Here is a 24,723-nt window from a genome sequence, read left to right as displayed (position 1 = left end):
GAGCTGCGCTTTGTCGAACCCTTCACACCAAGCAAGAGCTGTATACTCACACTCACAGACGGGAAGTTCACACCCCAGAACCGTTCCAGTCAGGCAGGCTGGCTCCCTTCAAAGGCCGTGCCCGGGGTGTCTCACCTGTAAGGAGCGCAGCACCCTCTTCAAGCCCTCATAGTCTTTCTCTGTGAGAGGCGTGAGCACCGTCATGGCGTCCTCTGTTGACTGGCACTGTGGACAGACATACTCATCAATGAGTTCTGCCTCACTTTGCAAGATGCCAACGCAGCGCCCGTGGTACCAATTCTGACACCGATCACAGCCAATATAAAATCTGCAAGATCCAAAATGGTGATGTGAGTTTGAAACCAATGGGATAGTAACTGCTTATAACTTACTTTAAAAAAATTTAACATGCAACTCAAAACATTTGCTAAACTCTGGGATGTAAAATAAAATAATTTTAGTAATCTGGTTGTTTTAATATTGAGATTGACATTCCATAGTTATTTTTGACTCTAAGAATAAGCAGTAAAGGTTTATTAAAAGCACTGTATAATATGAGAGAGCCAATTTGAAGAAAAATATAAAACATTTAATTGATTTTAAGGCTCAAAATAAAATAAAGCCAAAAATCTTTCAAGTAGTACCCTATCAAATAAGAGTTCAAAGTCTTATAAGCTAGCAACAGTCTCCAGATTATACCAAAAATAAGTTTTTCTAACTTATAATAAAGAACTATTTCAAATACTAAAAATTCAAACAAGTCAGGCTAGTTTAATCTCATTAATTTATTACATATTAAAGAATTAAATCTACCATTAAATCACATTTCCCCCAGTGCGTCCCAAGCATTCACTATGAAGCAACATAAATTTTGAAGGGGAGGTAAAGAGGGAAAAAGAGAAAAAAAAACTGGAAAAGAATTTGTAATGTAAGTGTATAATATATGCAGAAAAGATATCTTGCTTTTTATAAAAAAAAAAAAAAGTAACCAGTCAGAGCAATTTGGCTTCCTGAATCATTAAATATGATGCTCTTATCAGAACTCACTGTGACTCATCATAAGGTGTTCTGCAGATACAGTACAATTCCTCACTGCTGCCCTCTTGTGCCCGTTTACAATCATTACAGATGTACACATCCATTTTCTTAGCCTCCTTTTCTGTGATGCCAACACATTCTCCATGATACCAGTTAGTACAAAGATCACAGCCAATATAGAACCTAAAAGCATTCACAATGAAAATGACACTGTAGTTGTCATTTTGAGCTGCATGGTACTTAAATCTGTCTTCCTTAACCTGATTCACTTTCTTACAGGATTAATTTCTGCAATGAGTCGACTAAGCATCCTGAATCCAACCATTCTACCAGTGGCAAACTACAGCATCTGACACTGTAAGTCACTCACATCAATTTCAACAAATACACGGTTTAGTGAAATATGGGTCTTTAAGAGCATACTGGAATTTGAAAAAAAGAAAACACTACACAGATGGTAATGGCTTCCTCTTAATGAATGTGTATAAAACTGTAAGGCACAGAAACCAAAGCCAAAGAATCACAGACTTGTATCTGTCAAACCTATTCAACTGAAGCCACGTCAGGGTCAGGGCTGTTGCTTAGATAGGTTTGAAAAACATCTCACAATTGAAATGTGAAAACAAAACAAAGCGAAGCGCAAACACCAAACAGCAGTTACACGTTAAGGAACATGCAGGCCAGCCAGCGGGAGGAAATGCATGGCGAGAACATGGTATGAAGAAAACTGAGGCAGGCACGTGGACTCATTCAATTCCCACCAAGTTCCTACATGTGTGTTGAAATGTGGTCTAACTAAACATCATGTCTCGTAATTGATGATGACATGGGCCAATGTTTTTGTTAACCAATGTGTGTGACAGTAGGGACAATGGCCTAGGTAACTAACTGGTAAGGGGGTTCTCAGGAGCTGCTTCTCTTCAAACAAGGAATATAAAATGAGGAGAAGGATACTCTCCAAAACTTCAAAAGAGCCTACAGTATTCAGCAAGGTAAACGTGTGTGCAGTGTAGGCGAACTCAAGGTTTTTGTGGTCAAGCTATCCTAGTGACAAAATGAAAAGTAACTCTGTAACATAGTGTCTCTAAAAGTGTTGATAGGTGCTATGTAGAAATGCATGTCAAAGTCACAGAGAGAGTTAGTGTAACTCACAGGCAACCAGACTGGCCTTCCTTTCACTAGTATACCCCTCTGGCCAACCGAGTCCTTTCCAGTACATTCACCTAAAGGAATGGAAGTGGTCAACAAGCTTCCAACTGACCTGTCTCATGAATGTCAAGAAGTAATACCTGATTATAAAGTTCATCATATTATCACTATGATTCTCCCATCTCTTGCCACAGGTGAGAGTCTTCCCATGTGTTTCTGTATGACCTTTTAAGAGGGACTTTGTGTTTTGTAAGTAAATTCAGACCTGAGCTTCAATTTTTAGCCACTCTCAATAGACGCTCAAGCCAGGCTGGTCTAGTCTAGGAAACTGTAAAAAAAATCTGGAAAAAGTACTAACTTATTCCAATCAGAAGAGGGAGTGAATGAACTTGGTGTGCTGAAATGTGAATGACAAGTGAAAATAATATGAAACACCCACAAAACCATGAAGCAGTCTCAACAGAATGAGCACATGTACACGTGCACCTCACTTTACGCAACTCAGGCGTCCACTGAGTGGTGTGCAAAATGGGTTTCAGTGGATTGAGCACTTTATGCTGGCCAGAGAAGCGTATTTAAGGGAATTCCAAAAAGTAGATCTTTGTGTAAATAAAGTAATGAGCATTCTGTTTTGCTTAAAGCGAGGCACACTTGTACTAGACCATGGAGGGAAATCAGCTACAAGCTGCCACTTTCCACATTACATATACTTGGAAGTGAAGATGTGGGTGATCTGCTCCACCTCCCGGGGTTCTCATCTGTGCTCCAGGCAGCGTGGCCACAGCTGCACGGGCGTTGCGGTCACATGTCGTCCGAGAGCACAGCACTATTTTGTGCATTCATCAGGCACCCACTTAAGTAGACATTAAACATTCCCAATTCTAAAGGGTCTTTTTTAAAAAGTACAATTAAATGAACTTTTTGGTACTATTAAAAAAAACACCTAGTGATTAGTTGTGGCTTTCAAAAGCTAGCTTATGGTTTCAATGTTCAAAATACCAAAATAACTACTAGTTGAATTACAGTAAGAACCAAAACAATAAATAAAACCGTATTTATGGACTACCATGTCTAAAATCTTGTTCATGTCACCAAATACAAGTCACAGCTGTCAAAAACAGCTTCCAGCTGCCATGCTCATCAAATTTTTGAGACTCATTAAAAACTGGGTAAAGGAACACTTTCTGTATTTTTCTGGCCTTTGATCCCAGTATAAAAGTAGGGACCCAGATAAAAATATTAAGTTGCAGTGTCCAATCAAAAGAGAGAGAATCAATTGAATTAAAAAAAATTCACTGAAACGTGAGGCCTCAGCACAGCTGACACTCAGATGGACACTGGGCTGGACGGAGGCCGCCAGGCCCTTCACCCACAGACCATCTGCTGGAGTGGATGGACTTGGAGTTAGTCCACAGAAGAGACAGCGGAGGAGCCACAGAAAGCTCGTCTTTGACAGAAAAGAATGTATTAAAGGACAAACAGGACTCCTGACCATGAGCAACAGCATTCTTGGTGGCAAGGTTAAGAACATCAGATGCAAGACCAAAGACACAACTTTATCCCCTTACACTGGTTTATTTTCATGTATATCATTACCAAAATCCTCACTCTCTCCCAAACTGTCACTGTGACACTACACTAAGAATATCTCGTGGAGCTCGGCAAGATGGACTCACTTGGATTCGTCGTACGGCGTCTTACAGATGCAGTAAAGCTTTGTGTCCCTCTTCGTTTCCTTTGCGCTAGTGGAGATCATTTTCTTCTTCTTGGACTTGGAGCCAGCGTCCTTCTCCTCCTCGCGCTTCCTCTTCTGGGAAGCGGCGGGCGGCAGGGCGGCGGGGAGGCCGGCGGGCGGCGGCGCGGGCGCGCAGGGCGGCGAGGGCGGCGGCGGCGCGGGCACCGTCGCGGGCACCGCCACCGGGGCCGCGGGCGCCACCGCGCTGGCCGCCGCCGCCAGCGCCATCTCCCTCTCTTTCTTCATCTTCAGATCTCTCCTCAGCTCCTCCTGTCACCGAGAGAAGACAAGACGCCGTGAGAGCACGCCCGTCCCGGGGGCGCCAGGCCGCGGACGGCGCGGGTCTAGAACTCAGGGCTGCGGCGGGCGACGGAGGCTCAGAAGTGCACGGTCTGGCTGGGGACACGAAAGACTACCCTAGAAGGAAGGACGGACGGACGGACAGACAGCTCACTAGGTCGCTGGCGAGGGGCAGCTTCGGGTCGAAGCAGCTCGCTGGCGAGGAGCCTCGGCGCCCACGCGACGGCCTCACGGCGGCGGCAGGAGACCCGCGAGACGCCGTCCTCTGCGCACGCGCACGCACACCCCACCCCCTGCACGCCTGTGCGCACGCATGCCCACCCCCCAAAACCACAAGTTAAAATGCCGATTTATGGGTAGGGAAAATGGGTCAATGGGCACTGCTTGCAAAGCCTGCCAGCCTGCGTTAGAATTAATTTCTCAGTGCCCATGTCAAGCCAGAGGTTTGTAGGGGTAAGAGGACCCATTTTCTCCTCTCTTCCTCTCCACAAATAAATGAATAAATAAATTAAATATTAAAATCGTGACCTTTTAAATGTTCTGGCACACCCATCCTCTCTCTCCCACTCTCTTGCTTTGTCTTTCTGGGAAATATTTTGTTTAAAAAAAAAAAAAGCTGGAAGCCTGGAGGAGTGGCACATACCTATAATCCTAGCACTCAGGAGGCAGAGGGAGGAGGGTCGCACTGAGTTCAAGGACAGCCTGAGACTACAGAATGAGTTCCAGGTCAGCCTGGGCTAGAGTGAGACCCTGACTTGAAGACACCCACCCCTCAAAAATCAAAGCAGAAAGTATTCAGGGTGGCCTAGGAGTGTAATTTAACAATAGAGGACTTCCTAAACAAGTGCCGTAGGTTCAATACCCAGCACTGGCAGCACAAACAAAAACTCCCAAGACAAACAAAATGATGGGCATGGTGGTACAGCAGCTGTAATCCCAGCACTTGGAAGGTAGAATCAGGAAGCAGGAGAACCAGAAGTTTCAGGTCATCCTCAGACTTGTGGGATCTACTCTCAAAAAAAAGGTGTAGAATTGCTGGAGGGATAGCTCAGCAGTTAGGGTGCTTGCCTGCAGAGCCTAATGACTCAGGTTCAATTCCCAAGAACTGACATAGAGCCAGATGCACAGAGTGGTATATGCAGCTGGAGTTCATTTGCAGCAGCTAAAAGCCCTGGTACACCCATTCTCTCCCTGCCAGATGTGATGGCATGGTGGCACACGCCTTTAATCCCAGCACTCAGGAAGTTGAGATAGGAGGACTGCTGTGAGTTTGAGGCCAGCCTGAGACTACACAGTGAATTCAAGGTCAGCCTGGGCTAGAGCAAGACCCTACCTCAAAAAAGTAATAAATTTAAGCTGGGCATGGTGGCACACACCTTTAATCCCAGCACTCGGTTGGCAGAGGTAGGAGGATCATCATGAGTTCAAGGCCATCTTGAGACTACATAGTGAATTCCAGGTCAGCTTGAACTAGAGTGTGACCCTACCTTGAAAAAAAAAGTAATAAACTTATAACTAATGAATACATACATAAAAATAACTATAAAAATATATTCTAAAGTTACTTAAAAGTACTTATCTTGCCAGGTGTAATGGTGCACACCTTTAATCCCAGTACTTGGGAGGCAGAAATAGGAGGATCGCCCTGAGCTCCAGGTCACCCTGAGACTATATAGTGAATTCTATGTTAGCCTGGGTTAGAGCAAAACCCTATCTTGAAAATCCAATAAATAAATAAATAAAAATAAAAAGTACTTATCTTAGCTGGGCATAGTAGCATATGCTTGTAATCTCAGCACAAGAGGCTGAGACAGGGAGAGTTTAAGGCTAGCCTGATCTACATAGCCAGTCAGCCTGCACAGTAACCCATCCTCCCAACATGCATCTTCAGGGGTGGAATCATGCATCATTTAAATTTGTTGGTTAAGCAAATGTCGTAAGTAACATTGGCCTATCCAGGCATTAGGGTGCACATATCTCCCTACTTTGCAGCATGTGACGTAGGAACAAGGCGGGATGCATCTTTACTGGGGATATTTCTTTCTTTTTTTTTTTTAATTCTTATTTATTTTGGCCCTTCCTTCCTTCCCTCCTTCCTTCCTTCCTTCCTTCCTTCCTTCCTTCCTTCCTTCCTTCCTTCCTTCCTTCCTCCCTCCCTCCCTCCCTCCCTCCCTCCTTTCTTTCTTTCTTGGTTCTTCGAGGTAGGGTCTCACTCTAGCTCAGGCTGACCTGGAATTCACTATGTAGTCTCAGGGTGGCCTTGAACCTCTGCCTCCAGAGTGCTAGGATTAAAGACGTGTGCCGCCACGCCTGGCTGGGAATATTTCTTGAATTAATGAGACACACCACACTATGTAGTGCATACTACACTGTAACCTACAGTTTAAAAGCATTTATCATTAATAATCTCTCAAAGACAATCAAAAACAAACACCAACAGCACACTATTTTGTCAAAATGCCAGTACATTTTGGAGACTACACCATGTATTTATTTAATCTGGCCAAGTCTCAGTCTGGGGATGGAGTATTTGGGAGTATCTGTAGAGCGGGCCAGGCATGCTGTTGCTTTTATGTTTATTTTTGATATTTTGCTTTGATTTATCTGAAAGAGGGGGGAGAGAGAGAGAGAGAGAGAGAGAGAGAGAGAGAGAGAGAGAGGGAGGGAGGGAGGAAGGGTGGGAGGGATGGAGAGGGAGAGGGAGAGAATGGGCATACCAGGGCCTCTTGCCACAGCAAACAAACACAAGATGCATGTGCCACCTTATGTATCTGGCTTACATGGGTCCTGGGAAGTCAAACCTGGGTGCTTAGGCTTTGCAGGCAAGCACTTTACATTTTTAAACATTATATTTGACAGATGGGAGTGGAGGGGAGAGAAAGGAGGCAAACAGAAAGAATGGGTACACAGGGTATTCAGCCACTGTAAACAAACTCCAGATACATGTGCTTTACATGGGTACTACAGAATCAAATCTGGGTTCCTCAGGCATTTCAGTTAAGTGCTTTAACCACTGAGCCATCTCTAAAGTCCATGTTGCTTTTATTTTTGTCATTGTTAAAATGAGAGGGAAGCTACTAGAATTTAGTGCCCAGTGCCAAAGATGTTATATTCCCTACAGTGTACTTACAAACAGGCTTGGCCAAGGGCCCAGGTACCTATGTAGAGAGAAACACTAAGTCTCTACTTTGTGAACTTGAGGCTAGCAGCACAGTTTTTTTTTTTTTAAGTTCTGTTTATTTATGTGTGGGGGTGAGGAGCACAAACGTCCCACTTTGCATCCAGCTTTATGTGGGTCCTAGGGAATTGAACCTGGGCTGACAGTCTTTGCAAGGATATGTCTTTCACCTTAGACCCCACTTTTGTTACTATTAACACATTAATAATATCCTTGTGCATGTGCCTATCTTTCAAATGAACTTCTAGAAGTGAATTATGGATCAAACTGTATGCACATTTCTTTCTTTCTTTTTTTTTTTTTTGAGGTAGGGTCTCGCTCTAGTTCAGGCCAATGTGGAATTCACTATGGAGTCTCAGGGTGGCATAGAACTCATGCTGGTCCTCCTAGCTCTGCCTCCCGAGTGTTGGGGTTAAAGGCGCGTGCCACCATGCCTGACCATGCATGCTTTTAAAGCACACGTTACACAGGCACAAATGTAAACCGCAGCCAACAAGCAGAAAGGGGTGTGACAAGCGCCAGCTGTAGCACTGGCCATGAAAGGAGGCGCCGGCTCTGACCTGCACTTCGACTTGCAGGTCCTTGTCCAGGAGCGCCCTCTTTTTCAGGATCTCCGCCTTGAGCTGCTCCTTGTGCTTGAAGAGCAGAGCCGAGAGCTTGCTGGCGTTCTGCTTGCTGCGCTTCTGCTCCACGCTCTCCTCGCGCTTCCGCTTCTTTGCGGCCTGTTTCTCCTCCTTATCTATCTTATCCAAAATGTACTTCATCACCTGGTTACAGACAATCATTCTAGAGAAAAATACACAACCTCTGTCACACTGGACATTTCATTCTGAAAGACTTAAGACATGATTTCCTGATGTTCCTACAGACGACACATGAATTTCCCATGGCTACAAAGCTTCAGGGAGTGACTCAAACATGTGGAGAGTAACTGTAGGTGTCCAGGTGACAAACTTTGATCAAAATGAAAACAGATAAGCTCCTAACTCTTATGTGTTCAGACAGAAGAGGAGAGCTCAGTGCATGGCGCAGCCCCATGTTTCCCCTACCTTTGATTCTCTTCTCTCTCGGCTGGAGTCATGGTCTTTTTCTGTTTTAAATGTTCTATTACAGCATTGTGCTTCATCACCACCTTGGGGACAGAACAAACCCAAAGGGCACATTTTACAGCAACCACGAGTGAGAACAGCGGGAGAAGCCAGAGCACATACCACTCTGGAGAAATGGTCAGAATTCTCACTAACACAAGTTCAGCCAGCAGCTCACAGACGGGCCTGGGCGCTTACCGTGCGCTGGGTACCTACTAAGCTAAGCGCATGGCAGTACCTTATTTGTTTTTATTTTATATTTGGTCACATTTAAAATTTATTTATTTATTTATTTGTAAGCAGAGAGAGATAGAAGACGACAGAGACAATGGGCATGCCAGGGCTTCTAGCCACTGGGAATGAACACCAGATGCATGTGTCACTGTGTGCATCTGGCGATACATGGGTACTGGGGAGCTGAACCTGGGTCGGTAGGCTTTAAAGGTAAGTGCCTTAACCGCTGATCCATCTCATCAGCCCTATTATTATTATTATTATTATTATTTTTTCTAAGATAGGGTCGTGCACTAGCACAGGCTGACCTGGAATACACTATATAGTCGCAGGGTGGCCTCGAACTCACAGCGATCCTCTTACCTCTGCCTCCTGAGTGCTGGAATTAAAGGAATGTGGCACCACGTCCAGCTGATATTACCTTATTCTTCATCACAGCACTGAACCACAGGGGTAATCTTACAAATACTGAGACACAACAAACCCAATTTACTGAAATGGAAAACAGCCCAAATTTCCCAACTATCACGCTCCAAAGGCTTTTGACATGTTTGCTTGCAGGCCCTGATTTTACAGTTGGCCCCATGGTCATAAAGACAGACGAGTCCTGGAGGAACCCATTATTTACAGATTACATAGCACTGCGCGCTGCGGCATAATGCATTTGCACGTGTTCCATGTGACTTCTCTCTCTCTCTGTCTTTTAGGTTTTCAAGGTAAGGTCCTACTCTAGCCCAGGCTGAACTAGAATTCAGTATATAGTTTAGGCTAGCCTCAAACTCACAGTTATCCACCTACCTCTAACTCCTGAGTGTTGAGATTAAAGGTGTGCACCACCATGCCCAGCATGACTTCAATTTCATTGAAATTCATTGAATTTCACTGAAATCACTTCATGTCTGGAGTTCATTTGCAGTGGCTGGAGGCCCTGGTGCACTCATTCTCTTTCTCTCTCAAATAAATAAAGGCGGGGTGGGGGGGAAGACTGGAGAGGTGGCTTAGTGGTTAAGGCACTTGCCTGCAAAGCCAAAGGACCTTAGTTCAATTCCCCAGGACCCACGTAAGACAGATGCACAAGGTGGAGCATGCGTCTGGAATTCGTTTGCAGAGGTTGGAGGCCCTGGCGTACCCATTCTCTCTCTCTGCCTCTTTCACTTTCTGTCAGATAAATAAATAAATGAAATATTTAAAAAAAATTACAGCCAGGCATGGTGGCGTCTTTAATCCCAGCACTTGGGAGGCAGACATAGGAGGGTCACCGTGAGTTCCAGTCAGCCTGGGCCAGAGTAAAACCCTACCTCAAAAAACCAAAGAAAAACAGAAACAAACTAGAGATGGGTGCATGCCTTTAATACCAGCACATGGGAAGCAAAGATGGGAGGATCACTGTGAGTTTGAGGCCATCCTGAGACTCCATAGTGAGTTCCACGTCAGCCTGGGCTGGAGCAAGACTCTCTCCCACCACACCACACACACACAAAAAGAAAATATGTGGGTTTAAAACCATTTTTTAGGGCTTGAGATATTGCTCAGTGGTTAAGGACCTTGCCTGCAAAGCCTAACAACCTAGGTTTGATTCCTCAGTACCCATGTAAAGTCAGATGCATCAGGAGACACATGCATCTGGAATTAGGTGACAATGGCTGGAGGTCCTGGCATGCCCGTTCTCTCTGTCTCTCTCTGCTTGTACATACATTCATAAATAAACAAATCTATTTAAAAAATATTTTTTCAAAGGTGTGGCAAGTAATGCAAATGGATTCAGTTTGTCTACAATTTGCTTACTTGATAAACAAATTAAGGAATGACAATTATAAATAATTTCCAATGAGTTGCTATGATATCTGCAAGTGGCTTCAACCATCAATTCCAGTTTTCTATCAGCGATACTTAAACTCAGGTCTCTAACCTTCCCATCTTTATTTTCCCCAGAGAAAACATGGTTTCACATAAGCTCTGACTCTTAAATAACCAACAAGGAGACCCAAACTAGCAGAGCCAATCCAGGGTTTCTCTGTCCAACCAGTGCCTCACCTAAGCTTGAACATCGACGACTGCGTCTTGTCTAGGAGCCTAACGCCACCAGATGAGGTCTACCACATGGCACGACACCTCAAGCTACCGAACATGCTGCTTTTGACGTGGTCACTTTACCTGTTTCTGAATGATTTCACTTTGGTTAGAAGCTTGGAGGCTGTGTTCACGCTTAATGTCTATGTGCGGCTGCTTCTTCTTTTGCTGCTGCTCCCTGAGTTGCTGAACCCTCTGCAACTGCTCTTGCACACTGGCTGCCTGCACTGTGACCACGTTCTGAGTGTGGTGAGGCTGCACAGCACTGCTTTGCGGGATCTGAACAGGCAACTGCAGTTTGATCTGCTGGGGCACACCCCCTTGCTGAGCCTGTATCTGAGCCACCACCTGCGGCTGGATCTGAGAGAGGACCTGGACTTGCTGCAGTGGAGGCACAGCAATGACTTGGGGCTGCGGCTGCTGACTCGGAAGCTGAGGATGGGATGGGGACGAAACAGTCACTTGATTTAACGTTTGTCCTGACGAAAGAGTTTGACTTGAAGACTGTACCTGGGGCTGTGACTGTGGCTGGCCTTGGGAAGGTGTCTGCAGAGATGTGGGGGGCGGAATTGGAATCGGCTGGGAGGGTGCAGTCTGAACCTGGGGCTGCTGTCCAGGAGAAACTTGGGATGGAGTTGATGGACGTGTTCGAGTCTGTGGTGGTGGGCTCTGGACACGCACGGGAGACTGTCCTTGGACATGACTCTGAGGCTGACACTGTGCTGCAACTTGGGGTTTAGATGACTGGGCTTGGATGGGTTGTGCTTCAGAAGGGACAGGGGGTGAGACAGCTGTCTGGGTTTGGACTTCAGGCTGCGTTTGAGCTTCGGGCTGAGCTGGGGATGGGGGCCGCGGTGGGGACGGGGGCTGTGCTGCAGGCTGAGCAGTCTGTGGCTGGGCTTCAGCAGGACTCACACTTGGTGACTGAGCTGGCGGCAGGACTTTGGCTTGCGGTGCCTGCATCTGCGGTGACAATTTACTCTGTTTCTGCTCACTTGACCCTGGAAAAGGAAAGACAATGTTCATTAGTCTAGAATGGAAAACTGTGGTTAAAGAAGGGGATTTTCAGGGCTGGAGAGCTGGCTTAGCAGTTAAGGCCCTTGCCTGCAAAGCCAAAGGAAACAGGTTTGATTCCCCAGGACCCACATAAGCCAGATGCACAAGGCACTGAGTACACCTGGAGTTCATTTGCAGCAGCTAGAGGCCCAGGCATGCCCATTCTCCATCTGCCCCTTTCTCTCTCAGAAGTAAGTAATTATTTTTTCCCCCGAGGTAGGATCTCTTTCTATTCCATGCTGACCTGGAATTCACTCTTTAGTCTCGAGGCTGGCCTCGAACTCACTGCAATTCTCCTACCTCCGCCTCTTGAGTGCTGGGATTAAAGGTGTTCGCCATTAAACCCGGCTTTTTTATTTTTTTAAAGGGGGATTTTCTCAAAATGTGAGACCTGGCGAGCACACACACACACATACTCAGGTTAGGACTTTCCTCAACCAGGAAGTTAAGACCGTGTTTTGTGATGTTGTCTGTACCCTTCTCTAACTCTGCACACAGCAGATTCTAACAATAGGCTCAGCCCCTGGAAGTCATTTGGTGTTCAGACTACACCAAGGCCTCACTTTTCTCCTATGACCCAGGGGCAGAAGGCTCACAAAGTGATCTGGGCATGGAGCTCTTGATGAGGTTCTGAGCTGCAGCCTCTCTGAACTCACCTCCAGAACTCCATCAGGGCCTAGTTTAGGCAATTATCATGGTATCCATTATTTTATTTATTTATTTAAGAGAGAGAGAGAGAGAGAGAGAGAGAGAGAGAGAGAGAGATGGGCTGGAGAGATGGCTTAGCGGTTAAGCACTTGCCTGTGAAGCCTAAGGACCCCGGTTCAAGGCTCGATTCTCCAGGACCAACATTAGCCAGATGCACAAGGGGGCACACGCGTCTGGAGTTCGTTTGCAGTGGCTGGAGGCCCTGGCACGCCCATTCTCTCTCTCTCTCTCCCCCTATCTGCCTCTTTCTTTCTCTGTCACTCTCAAATAAATAAATAAAACTGAACAAAATTAAAAAAAAAAGAGAGAGAGAGAGAGATAGCATTAGATAGTGAGTGAATGGGCATGATAGGCCCTCTAGCCACTGCAAATGAGCTCTAGACACTTGTGCCACCTTGTGCATCTGGCTTACTTGGGTACAGGGAAATTGAACTTGGGTCCTTTGGCTATGCAAGTAAATGCCTTAACTGCTAAGCCAGTTCTCCAGCCTGGTATCCTTTATTTTGAGCCCCTCTTTATGTGCTTTCTTATTTTGTTTTGTTTACTGTTTTCCCGGGGGGGGGGGGGTTACATAAGAACAAGACATGGACATGAGAGATTGCCTAGTGGTTAAGGCACTTGCCTGCAAAGCCAAAGGACCCAGGTTCACATCCCCAGGACCCACATCTGGAGTTTGTTTGCAGTGGCTGGAGGCCCTGGCATGCCCATTCTCTATCTGCCTCTTTCTCTCAAACAAATGAATAAAAATTAAAATTAAAAAAAAAAAAAGCAAAAGACAAGGAATGACTGAGAAGTTCTAACACTGTATCAACTGTTAAGCTCACATCCTAGAGGTGAGAACTGGTCCCCTGTTCTCCGTTAGCCCAGCAACAAGTGGCGTCTGAATGACTGAAGTTCTACCTGCTGTTGTAGAAGTGGGGGTGGTGGTGGTGCTGGCCGCAGTGGTGGCTGTCGCCAAGGGGGTGAAGAGGAATCTCTGAACGGTGCCATTCGGCATTGCGGCTTGCATGAGCTGCTGGCCGGGCCCTGGGAGCACGGTCACCCCCTGTGGGATCAGCTGCAACTGCCCAGTGGTTTGGCCTTGTCCTTGAATTACGACTGTCAGACCTTGACTGCCGCCCTGTGGAAAAAGCACACAAGTAGTAAACACTGTTCAAAGCACCAATCTCCACAGCACTGTTGCTGAAGCACTTGTATGCTATAATGATCCTCTAACATATTTGAGTATCTATACAGTGGTATCAGAAAAACCTAGACAAGCTACAGTAAAGGTATCTGGGTTCCTTAGTGGAAAAACTAAACAAAATACCAACACTTCAAAATTCCAGTCCAAACTCTCCAAAACGGAAACCAGGTATCTGCACAAGCACCACCAGGTCCAAATCTCCCAATATCTACAGAAAAGGCCCTGAGCTGACGTTAATCTCAGCACAGAGGCCGAGCAGAGGACTGCTATGAATGAATGATCCACTTTAATGCCTTCATTTTAGTCTTTGTTTTCAAAAAGTTATCATTTTAATTTATTTATTTGAGGGGGAGGGAGGGAGGAGAGGAGAGAGGAAAAAGGAGGGAGGGGCATCCCAGAGCTTTCCTTCTTGTCACTGCAAACACAGATGTATACACCATTTTGGGCATCTGACCCTGTGTGGGATACTAGGGAACTGGATCCAGGCCAGCAGCTTTTGTAAGTAATTGCTTGTAAATGCTAAGCCATCTCCCTGAGTTTTGAGGTAGGGTCTCACTCTGGCCCAAGCTGACCTAGAATTCACTATAGAGTCTCAGGGTGGCCTCAAACTCATGGCAACCCCCTACCTCTGCCTCCCGAGTGCTGGGATTAAAGGTGTGTGCCATCACGCCCGGCTTTGATTTTGATTTTTTTTTTAAACGGGGTGTCACTCTATAGCCCGAGATGGCTTTGAACTTGCCAACTTTCTGCCTCAGTATCCTTAGTAACTAGAATTACAGGCTCACATGACCAGGCCCAGCTAGAGTTCCTTTTCTTTTGAAAATATTTTTTCTTTTTATTTATTTATTTATTTATTTATTTGAGAGAGAGAGAGAGAGAGAGAGAGAGAGAGAGAGAGAGACCCGAATGTAGGGGGCTGGAGAAATGGCTCAGCAGCTGGAGGTGCTCGCTTGCAGGGCCTAATGGCCTGGGCTCCATTCTCCAGGGTCCATGCAAAGCGCAGAGTAGTGCATGCATCTGGAGTTCATTGTCAGTGGCAGGAGGCCCTGGTGCATTCACACTCGCTCTCTTGCTGTCTGCCACTTTCTCTCCCTCCCCCTCTTCAAACAAATATATTCTTTAAAAGAAAAGTACATTTTTTTAGCTGATTAAAAGAAGTAGATGTATTTAACATTTATACCAAGAATGAATGAGGCCACATTTCAAGTGAAAGCACATTACTTACATGGCCCTGTGTGAGCTGCGTGAGCTGCGCCATGGTGAGCTTGACCTGTCCTTGCTGAGGACGAGGGGGCGGTGTGGCTGAAGGCTGCAGACTCCCGGCCGCCGGTGCCGGCGTTAAGCTCTTCTGCCCAGGCGACGAGGAAGCTGCGCTTGGGGCAGAGATGGCAGTAGAAACGGGCTGTCCTCTGATGATCTGAGTCACCACTTGTTGGGGAGCACCTGCACAAACAGCAGAACACCCTGTGTTTATACACCCTTAACCTATTATGAATTAAAACAGCTCAATACTTGAGAGGAGTATAGATTATCTGAATTTTCAGCATCTGCATGCCAACCACTCAGGTATGGATTTGTTTGTTATTTTGTTTTGCTTTCTGAGGTAGGGTCTCGCTCTAGCCCAGGCTGACCTAGAATTCACTGTGTAGTCTCAGGGTGGCCTTGAACTCAAGGTGATCTTCCTACCTCTGCCTCCTGGAATTAAAGGTGTGCACCACCATGCCCAACTCAAGAAAGCATTTGGACATTAGGTAGGACCACAGCCAATGACCCACCTGGCGGTACTGGGTCTATATCTATTCAATTGATACACAGTCAGTATCCAGTTTCTACTATCTGTAGCATAATGAAAAAACAATAGTCCTTCCACAAATCTAAATCCAAAATGATAACAAAAATGAATATGCAAAAGATGCCATTTGTAAGGATTCTCTTAGAAATATAGGAATATTCAATTTCATATGAACTTTAATGGGAAAAATTCAGTTTGTCTTTGTTTCTGTTTTAAAGCGGGGAGGTGTCCTTTGCAACAAGTTCTAAGTAGCCCAGGCTGGCTTGGAACTTACTATGCAGCACAGAACCTTGGACTCCTGATGCTCCTGCGTCTACCTCATGAGTGCTGAGCTTACACACCTGTGCCACTAAACTTAGCAAAGTATATAAAACCCAATATCCTGGACTACTGTGTTTGTAAATGAGCTTCTCTTCCAGCTCCTCTGGTTAGGGAGAAATAGGGGGCAAGCACCGCTACAACCTCAAGCCCAGGGCCAAGTGCTCAAAGAACACCTTCATAGTAACTGCTGGCTAAAGAGCTACTGAACTTCTGCAGAAATGGCTCCTAATTTTTTAGCCTGTAATCCCAGTAGCACTCCAGAGGATAAGACAGGAAGAATGATGCAAGTTTGAGGCCACCTTGAACTACATAGTGGATTCCAGGCCAGCCGTGGCTATGGGGTGACACTGTGTCAAAAAACAAAACAAAACAAAACAAAAAGCATGAAAAAAAAAACTATCCTTCTCCCCCCCACCAAGAAAAGTAAAACACTCTCCCTATTGCTAAGAATAATTACTTGTTAGCTAATTTGACAAATATAGATTTTTATTAATTAACCCTTAACATCAAATTTCTAAAGTTTTGGTATTTATTTCCTGTCTTTTTTGTTTGTTTGTTTGTTTGAGCTAGGGTTTCACTCTAGCCCAGGCTGACCTGGAATTCACTATGGAGTCTCAGGGTGGCCTTGAACTCATGGCGATCCTCCTACCTCTGCCTCCCGAGTGCTGGTATTAAAGGAGTGTGCCACCACACCCAGCTTATTTCCTGTCTTTTCTTTCCATGAATACAAATACATATTCCTTTATATGCATTTTTTGCTAGTTTCATACTACTGTACAAAACAAAATCAAGCATATTTTTAGATTTAGAATATTTGTCATATATTCTTGGTAAAATAATGCATGGTAAAAATCCTTGTTCAGGGCTGGAGAGATGGCTTAGCGGTTAAGTGCTTGCCTGTGAAGCCTAAGGACCCCGGTTCGAGGCTCCGTTCCCCAGGTCCCACGTTAGCCAGATGCACAAGGGGGCGCACACATCTGGAGTTCGTTTGCAGAGGCTGGAAGCCCTGGCACGTCCATTTTCTCTCTCTCCCTCTATCTGTCTTTCTCTCTGTGTCTGCCACTTTCAAATAAATAAAATAAAATAAAAAAATCCTTGTTCAGGGCTGGAGAGATGGCTTAGCGGTTAAGCACTTGCCTGTGAAGCCTAAGGACCCCGGTTCGAGGCTCGGTTCCCCAGGTCCCACGTTAGCCAGATGCACAAGGGGGCGCACACATCTGGAGTTCGTTTGCAGTGGCTGGAAGCCCAGGCACAAACATTCTCTCTCTCTCCCTCTATCTGTCTTTCTCTCTGTGTCGTCGCTCTCAAACAAATAAATTTAAAAAATGAACAAATATTAAAAAAAAAATCCTTGTTCAATAAATGTGTGCATGATGTGTGTGTGTTTTCATGTCTGTAGGCCTACATGTATGTGCATGTGTGGTGGGCAGAGAACAATCTTGGTGTCATTCTTAGAAATACTGCCAACCTCTCTTTGAAAGAAGGTCTCTTATTGGCCAGGAGTTCACCAATTTGGCTAGACTGGTTATCCATAAGCTCCAGACACCTACTTATTGCTACCTACCTAGTACAACTGGGATTCCAGTTGTACACCTCCAAGCCAGAATGGACCTGGCCACTGCAGACTGAACTCAGGTCCTCATACTTCCAAGGACAGCATATATCAACTCATGTACCTCCCTAGTTCCTCTGCTCTTAAATTTTTGTGCTGAGCTAAATGTTAAGAAAAGGTGAACCAGAGCCAGGTATGGTGGCGCATGCCTTTAATCCTAGCACTTGGGAGGCAGAGGTAGGAGGATTGCTGTGAGTTCGAGACCACCCTGAGACTACATAGTGAATTCCAGGTTGGCCTGAGCTAGAGTGAGACTCTACCTCAAAAAACAAAACAAACAAACAAACAAAAACCCCTCTTCAATCTTACTTGTAGTGGTACTGGGATTGAACCTGGGGTCTTATGCAGGTCATTAAAAAAAAAAAATTATATATATATAGTTTTTGAGAGAGAGAAAGAGGCAGATAGAGAATGGCCACATGAGGGCCTCCAGTCACTGCAAATGAACTCTAGCATTTGGCTTATGCGGGTCCTGGGGAGTTGAACATGGGTCCTTTGGCTTTGCAAACAAATGCCTTAACTGCTAAGCCATCTCTCCAGCCCGCAATCTGGTCATTTTTTTAAACCTACTTATATTAATTGTGAGAAATGGAGGCTTGGCACTGCCTTGGACATTTTGTTTTGTGTTTCATGTTTCTTAGCTGTTGCCCTAATCTGCCTTTCACATGCAAACTGTGCCTAATTTTCTTTACCTCAGTGATTTGAACTTATGTATGACATTTATTAAAAGGTTTCTTTTACACTTTTTGTGTTTCTGTTTTTTTGAGGTAGAGTTCTTACTATAGTCCAGGCTGACCTGGGACTCACTCTGTAGTCCCAGGCTGGCCTTGAACTCACAGAGATTTTCCTACCTTTGCCTCTCAAGTGCTGGAATTAAAGGCGTACACTACCATGTGTGGCTTTTTTTTTTAATACTTTTAAGCATATGTAAACCTATTTTTGTTTTATTGGCAGTGCTAAGAATGAAGAACTACGTATGGATGCATCCCACAGTGGATTAGAAACGTAGAGCGCAAGTACTAATTCAAGTTGCTATTTCAAATGTACAGGAGCGCCAAATACAGAGGCTTGCTGCAGACATCCGGACAAGTGGTAAACACAAACGATAATACTGGAGGCAGGGATACCTGGCTGCACCATCACAGGTGTTCGAATAATTGCCTTTCCTAGTGTTGGCTGTTGGAGTGGTGTTCTAATCACCGTCATACCAGGGCGGATCTGAGGCCCAGTGATTACCTGTAAATGACAAAAAGCAACGAATTAAAATGCTTTGAAAAGAGCCGGGCGTGGTGGCGCACGCCTTTAATCCCAGCACTCGGGAGGCAGAGGTAGGAGGATCGCTGTGAGTTCAAGGCCACGCTGAGACTACAGAGTTAATTCCAGCTCAGCCTGGACCAGAGTGAGACCCTACCTTGAAAAACCAAAAAATAAAAAAATAAAAAAAATAAAATGCTTTGAAAATACTACAGCACAATGGACTTAGAACACAAGAGTGTTAACCATTCTATAGGGAAAAACGTCTAAGAAATGAGACCACTTTGAATGTTACATTTTAAATTATATTAGGCATAAAGATGGAAGCCTTAACTCAAACATAATCACATGGATTCCTTGCTGTCGACACCACACGCAGCCTGTGGACTAACAGGACCCAGCACGCCCCGCTCTACAACTGCCCCTCACAGGAAAGCGCCCCTCTTACTTCTCTGGGCACTGATCTGTGACTGTACCTTAGAGACTGTAATAAGATGAGACACCAACAAGGAGAGCGGAGAACAGCTTCAATTTCAGAGGTGGAGCTAGAATATTTTCAAGACTGCAAACTTGAAACCTTTTCCGTAACACTAATACCAAGGAAATGATCTATCTCATGGTATATGCAGACAGTATTTTCCATTGGATTTCTTTTTCCTGTTTGAGGCAGGGTCTCATGTAGCCTTATGTAACTGAGGATAACCCTGAAGTTCTCATCCTCCTACCTTCTAAGAGCTGGAATTATAGGTATGTGCTACGCCTGGTTTATGCAGTGCTAGAGATTAAACCTAGGCTTGCTGAATGCTACGCAAGCCCTCTACCAACTGAGCCACATATCCTGCCCATTATCCCATTTCTTTTCTTTTCTTTGGTTATTAGAGGTAGGGTTGCACTCTTGCCCAGGCTGACCTAGAATTCACTATGTAGTCTCAGGCTGGCCTCGAACTCACAGTGATACTCTGACCTCTGCCCTTGAATACTGGAATTAAAGGCGTGTGCCACCATGCCTGGCTTCCATTACTCTATTTCTTCATTAGGATAGGATGCACAGTGTATTTCTTTGAGTGATTCATCAAAACACAGAGAAAGGTATGAGCTTCTGTACAATTCTGGTATATTTATCCATTCTTTTTTTTTTTTTTTTTGGTTTTTCGAGGTAGGGTCTCACTTTGGCTCAGGCTGACCTGGAATTCACTATGTAGTCTCAGGGTGGCCTCAAACTCTCAGCGATCCTCCTACCTCTGCCTCCCGAGTGCTGGGATTAAAGGCGTGCGCCACCACGCCTGGCTTATTTATCCATTCTTAAAAAGCAATGTCAATATTTTTATTACCATTTAGATTGGCAAACTTGCCATAAGGCCAAGGAAACCTAGGTAAAAAATTTTTTCTTTCTTTTTTTGAGGTAGGGTCTCACTCTAGTCTCCAACTCACAGCAGTCCTCCTGCCTCAGCCTCCCAAGTGCTAGGATTAAAGGTATACAGGCACCACCCCTGGCAAAAGTTTTCTTTCTTTTCTTTCTGATGAGATAAGAGTCTCTAGACCAAGCTGACCTCAAACTTGCTAAGTAACTGAAGATGAACTTGAATGTCTGTTCCTCCTGCCTCCACCTCCCGCTATACCTGGCTTTATTAAATCTCCTTTATAAAATACTGGGAATGGGGCTGGAGAGATGGCTTAGCAGTTAAGGTACTTGCCTGTGAAGCCTAAGGACCGAGATTCAACTCCCCAGGACCCATGTAAGTCAGAGGCACAAGGAGGTGTATGTGTCTGGAATTCGTTTATTGTGGATGGAGGCCCTGACATACTCATTCTCTCTCTCTCCAATAAATAAATAAATAAACAAACAAATAAATTATTTTTTAAAAGTATAGATAAAATACTGGGAAATAATTATTGCTCATACAATATATTAACATGCTGTTAATTAAGTTTTAAAGTGAATATTTTATGTGCCAGGTTTGCTTGTCAGAAATAAAACAAATGGCTGTTTCCCGAACTCGTTCTTTGGCATAGATTACGTCAAAGTGACGGAACATCAACGGGGCTAATGTTTGAAGAGGGTATGACCACACTTCACGTTGGTGTGCTCAGCACCCCGAAGCAAACCGAGCCTGGAATAGTGCTTACTTGTGACGGGCTGCTGGCTGCTCCAGAGGCTGCAGTGTTGGGCCTGATAGTGACGGTTGCCGTCCTGGGCTGGAATGAAGTAAAGGTTTGCTGACTGGTACCTGTACTTGATGGAATGATACCCAGGACTTTCTGCTGTACTTGAACAACGCCTTCAAAAGAGATGAAGAAGTAATGAACAGCTGTCCCTTTGAGGAAAAGCACCAGGTGTTCTTTGGTTTCTGAGGAGAAACTACGTGTGGCAGGGATTCATAGTGGCTACATAGAATGTGAGATCGATCTGACGACTGAAGTAAGTGAAAGGAAATGAGAAATAATGGCAACAGTATGATCTGGCAAGTGTGAATGACAACTCTTCACGTCTCCCTTACCTCCTTGTGTTGCTGGCACATTTACAGCGACAATCTTGCTGTTTGCAGGAAGTGGCAGTTTGGTAATTACTTTTCCTGCCATAGTGACTGGACTGCCTGTAATTTGGAACGTCTGACCTGTGCTGGCAATGGTTGTAGCAGGTGTGGCAGCTGTGCTGGTGGCTAATGGGGTATAAGACATTTAATAAGCTTTAGTTTTTAAAATAACCAGCAACGTAGTGACTTCTAGGAAGGGCACCAATGCATGAAATGTGGCTCATTTTGTATCTTTAATAAAGACAATCCTCTCCATAGTGAGCGATGTAGATGTTGAAAGTGAAATAATGTAACAGAGGAGAGCCCTGCAATGTATCATCATGAATACTAGCTGATCAAGCAGCTGAAGGGAAAAAACAACATTCTAAACAAATGTTTCAATTCAGTAGGTAAGGGTTAAAAATGCCTTTTCTTCAATGAAAGGGGTGCTTTATTTTACCGTGGCAGTATACCTGAGTTTGACTGGCCCTGCTTCACCCACGTGGCAAAGGTCTGATGGAAGTTCTTGTTTTGCTGGAACGTGACAGCAGCTGGAGAGGCAACTTTAGTAGCTAGTACCATTTTGGTTCCTGGTGTGACGGAGCCGCTTAAGGGGGCCACCACGACCTTCTGTGCTGGAGAGGTGGCGGCTGCACTGCTTGTTGGGGAGGTAGCAGAGGCTATGATGGCTGCAGGCTTCTGTTGTTCCATTCGTTTCTGAAAAGTGTGGGAGAGAAAATGTGAGCCAAATCGGTTCTTCTTATTTGTTCTTTGACAACTTCATATATATATGTATATATATATGGTAGCATAAGCTTATAGGCCCCCCTTTAGCCTTTCTTATCCCCCTACTCCCTCTGAACCCCTTCTTCTGCCCTTCTCCCCATGAGTGGATACAATGAAGAGAATGGCTCCCTCTCCCAGCAACCATTGCTCAGGAAGGGGTGGGGACACATCATGGAGTGTTGACCATCCCTATATTGTCTCAAAATAGTTCTGCATAAAAAATTCCTTTCTGGTAATGGCACACGTTTTAAATCCCAGCACTTGGGAGACAGAGGTGGGAGTCTTGTGTGAGTTCAAGGCCAGCCTGAGACTACATAGTGAATTCCAGGTCAGCCTGGGCTGGAACAAGACACTATCTTGAAACACCAAAACAAAACAAAAAGCCCACAGGGTTGCTGAGGATATAGCTTAGTTGGTAGACTATTTTCCTGTATATGTTAGACCCTGGGATCAGAACCTAGTAACTCAAAACATAAAAATAAAAATGAAAATCAACTGACAGAAAGCTGGAAAAAAGCTACGCTACAAGCAACCCTATAGGAGAGAGCAGTCATCAGGGGAGATAAACAACAGTGGACACTAAAAGCCTAAGTTTGGCCAGCCAGGCCAAATGAGACAATGGGTGCAATAGTGGCATGTCTGTTACGGTGGAAACCAACTGCTCACTAATTGGATTAGAAGCCGCTCCAAGGGGGGAATACGTGCCTGGTACCTACGAAGGGAGGTCATGAGCCCCAGAGGTGTAACACCTGCTGGTGTCTGGCTAAATGAATATACTACGCTTACCAAACTGCCCAGTAAGTCCTTCACTTATCATTCTTACTCATATATTAGTGCTACTCTCAATTTTGGGGTAGAAAAGTTTCTCTTTTCAGATGGCAGTGACCTCTGAGATGATTCAAACGGCACCAGAGTACTGAGAAGAAGTGACAAAGGAATGTTCAGCACTAAAACATCTCTATCGCACCTTCTAAAGCTCAAGATCCATTGTAGAAGAGGTGGCAGAAAGAATGTAAGAGCCAAAGTAAGGGTACAACTGCTTACAATGCAGTCTTCCAGAGACAAAATGGCCTGGATATCTGTGACCTTGCAATGCCTAGTACTACCTAACTACACCCTTATAATAGGAGGAAAAGATGATGACATCAGAATAAAAGAGAGAGTAATTGAGAGGGGAAGGTATATGATGGAGAGGGGACTTTTGAAGGGGAAGTCAGGGAGGAGAGGTAATTATCATGGTTTATTGGACTATGATTATGGAAGTTGTCAATCAAAAAAAAAAAAAACTTAAAAGAAATTAAACACATACACACACACACACACACACACACACACAGTTAAATTTGGTGTGGTGAAGCACATTTGTAATCCCAGCACTTAGCACGCAGAGTCAAGAGGATTGAGAATTCAAGATCTGTCTATCCTAAGTAGTGACACCTTCTCAAAAAAAAAAAAAAAAAAAGCCGGGCATGGTGGCGCACACCTTTAATCCCAGCACTTGGGAGGCAGAGGTAGGAGGATCACCGTGAGTTCAAGGCCACCCTGAGACTCCATAGTGAATTCCAGGTCAGCCTGGGCTAAGAATGAGACCCTACCTCGAAAAACCAAAAAAAAAACAGGCAAAGAAAACAAGTTTAAGGTAATTTGTACATATTTCATTACAAACTGCTAAAGCCTTGGAAGACAGTGAAGCCCACACATAAAAATAATGGGGGTTCATATCAAACATGGGGACAGATGCTGTCCTTCACTGCCATGCTTTACCACTCATGGTGGCTGCTATGCGATAGGAACCTGAAAGATAAGGAAATTTAGGCTCACAAAGGTTGTTTAATTCACTCAAGCACACAGCACTAACTCATGATAGAGCTGTGTTTAGTCTACCAAGATCCACTGGGGAGGATGAGGCAGGAGGACTGCATCACTTTTGAAAGCAGTGCCTTCAACTGCTGAGCCATCTCTCCAGCCCCTGTATCAATTTTGAGACCAGCCTGGGCTACAAAGAGATAGCCTTTCTCAAAATAAGAAAATAAGAGTTGGGTGTGATGGATTATGTCAATAATCTCACTACTTGGGAATCTGAGGCAAGAGAATTGCCATGAGTAGAAAACCAGCTTGGGCTACATGATGAGATGCTGGCCAGTATGGGCTACAGCGAGACCTATCTCATAAAATAATTAAAAAAAAAACAAACAAAAAAACAAAAAACAGACAAGTAAAATCTATTAAGATCTGATTCCAAAGCTATTCTACCTTGTGGTGCAAACCACTCACCTATGGTGCCCTATCAATTTTTTTCCTCCTATTTATTTATTTGAGAGAGAGAAAAAAAAAGGAGGGAGAGAGAATATGGGCACAGCAGGGCCTCCACCAACTGCAAACAAACTCCAGACACGTGTGCCACCATGTGCATCTAGCTTACATGGGACCTAAATGACTGAACCTGGGTCCTTAGGCTTTGTAGGCAAGCACCTTAACCGCTAAGCCATCTTCCAGCCCCACTATACCAATTTTTTAAAGATTACTTTTGTAGACTTCTGGTTAAGATGGCAGCGAAAGAACCACGCCAAAGCAGCCTAGGGGAGAAAAGGCCAAATAAACCCCAGCAAAATACACACTTACTAAAAGGTGAGGTGTATCAGAAATTAAAATGGCAGCAGAGAAGTAGGAGAGATACTGAGCATCCAGAGCCACACAGGCTGG

At 44.8% G+C, this 24,723-nt stretch overlaps 1 protein-coding gene across 9 annotated transcripts in view; it reads right to left on the bottom strand.

Annotated features, from left to right (window-relative positions):
* The window catches only part of Bptf (bromodomain PHD finger transcription factor), a 137,607-nt gene that overhangs the window by 13,858 nt on the left and 99,026 nt on the right, over positions 1-24,723 (bottom strand). For 4 of the 9 annotated variants that reach the window (XM_045158567.1, XM_045158571.1, XM_045158568.1 and 1 more), the window contains 11 exons: positions 21,708-21,951; positions 21,220-21,381; positions 20,849-21,000; positions 18,595-18,703; positions 14,968-15,185; positions 13,457-13,676; positions 10,877-11,793; positions 8,450-8,532; positions 7,961-8,186; positions 3,864-4,192; positions 136-328 (listed from right to left, as the gene is read on the bottom strand). In XM_045158567.1, coding sequence (XP_045014502.1) covers positions 136-328; positions 3,864-4,192; positions 7,961-8,186; positions 8,450-8,532; positions 10,877-11,793; positions 13,457-13,676; positions 14,968-15,185; positions 18,595-18,703; positions 20,849-21,000; positions 21,220-21,381; positions 21,708-21,951 — 2,853 coding nt within the window. The remainder of the gene's footprint in view (positions 1-135; positions 329-3,863; positions 4,193-7,960; positions 8,187-8,449; positions 8,533-10,876; positions 11,794-13,456; positions 13,677-14,967; positions 15,186-18,594; positions 18,704-20,848; positions 21,001-21,219; positions 21,382-21,707; positions 21,952-24,723) is intronic. The other 5 variants (XM_045158569.1, XM_045158577.1, XM_045158573.1 and 2 more) reach the window with 3 other exon arrangements.

This window comes from Jaculus jaculus, chromosome 9 (genome assembly GCF_020740685.1).
Source record: "Jaculus jaculus isolate mJacJac1 chromosome 9, mJacJac1.mat.Y.cur, whole genome shotgun sequence".
Lineage (NCBI taxonomy): Eukaryota > Metazoa > Chordata > Mammalia > Rodentia > Dipodidae > Jaculus > Jaculus jaculus.
This window is presented reverse-complemented; position numbering and strand designations above follow the sequence as displayed.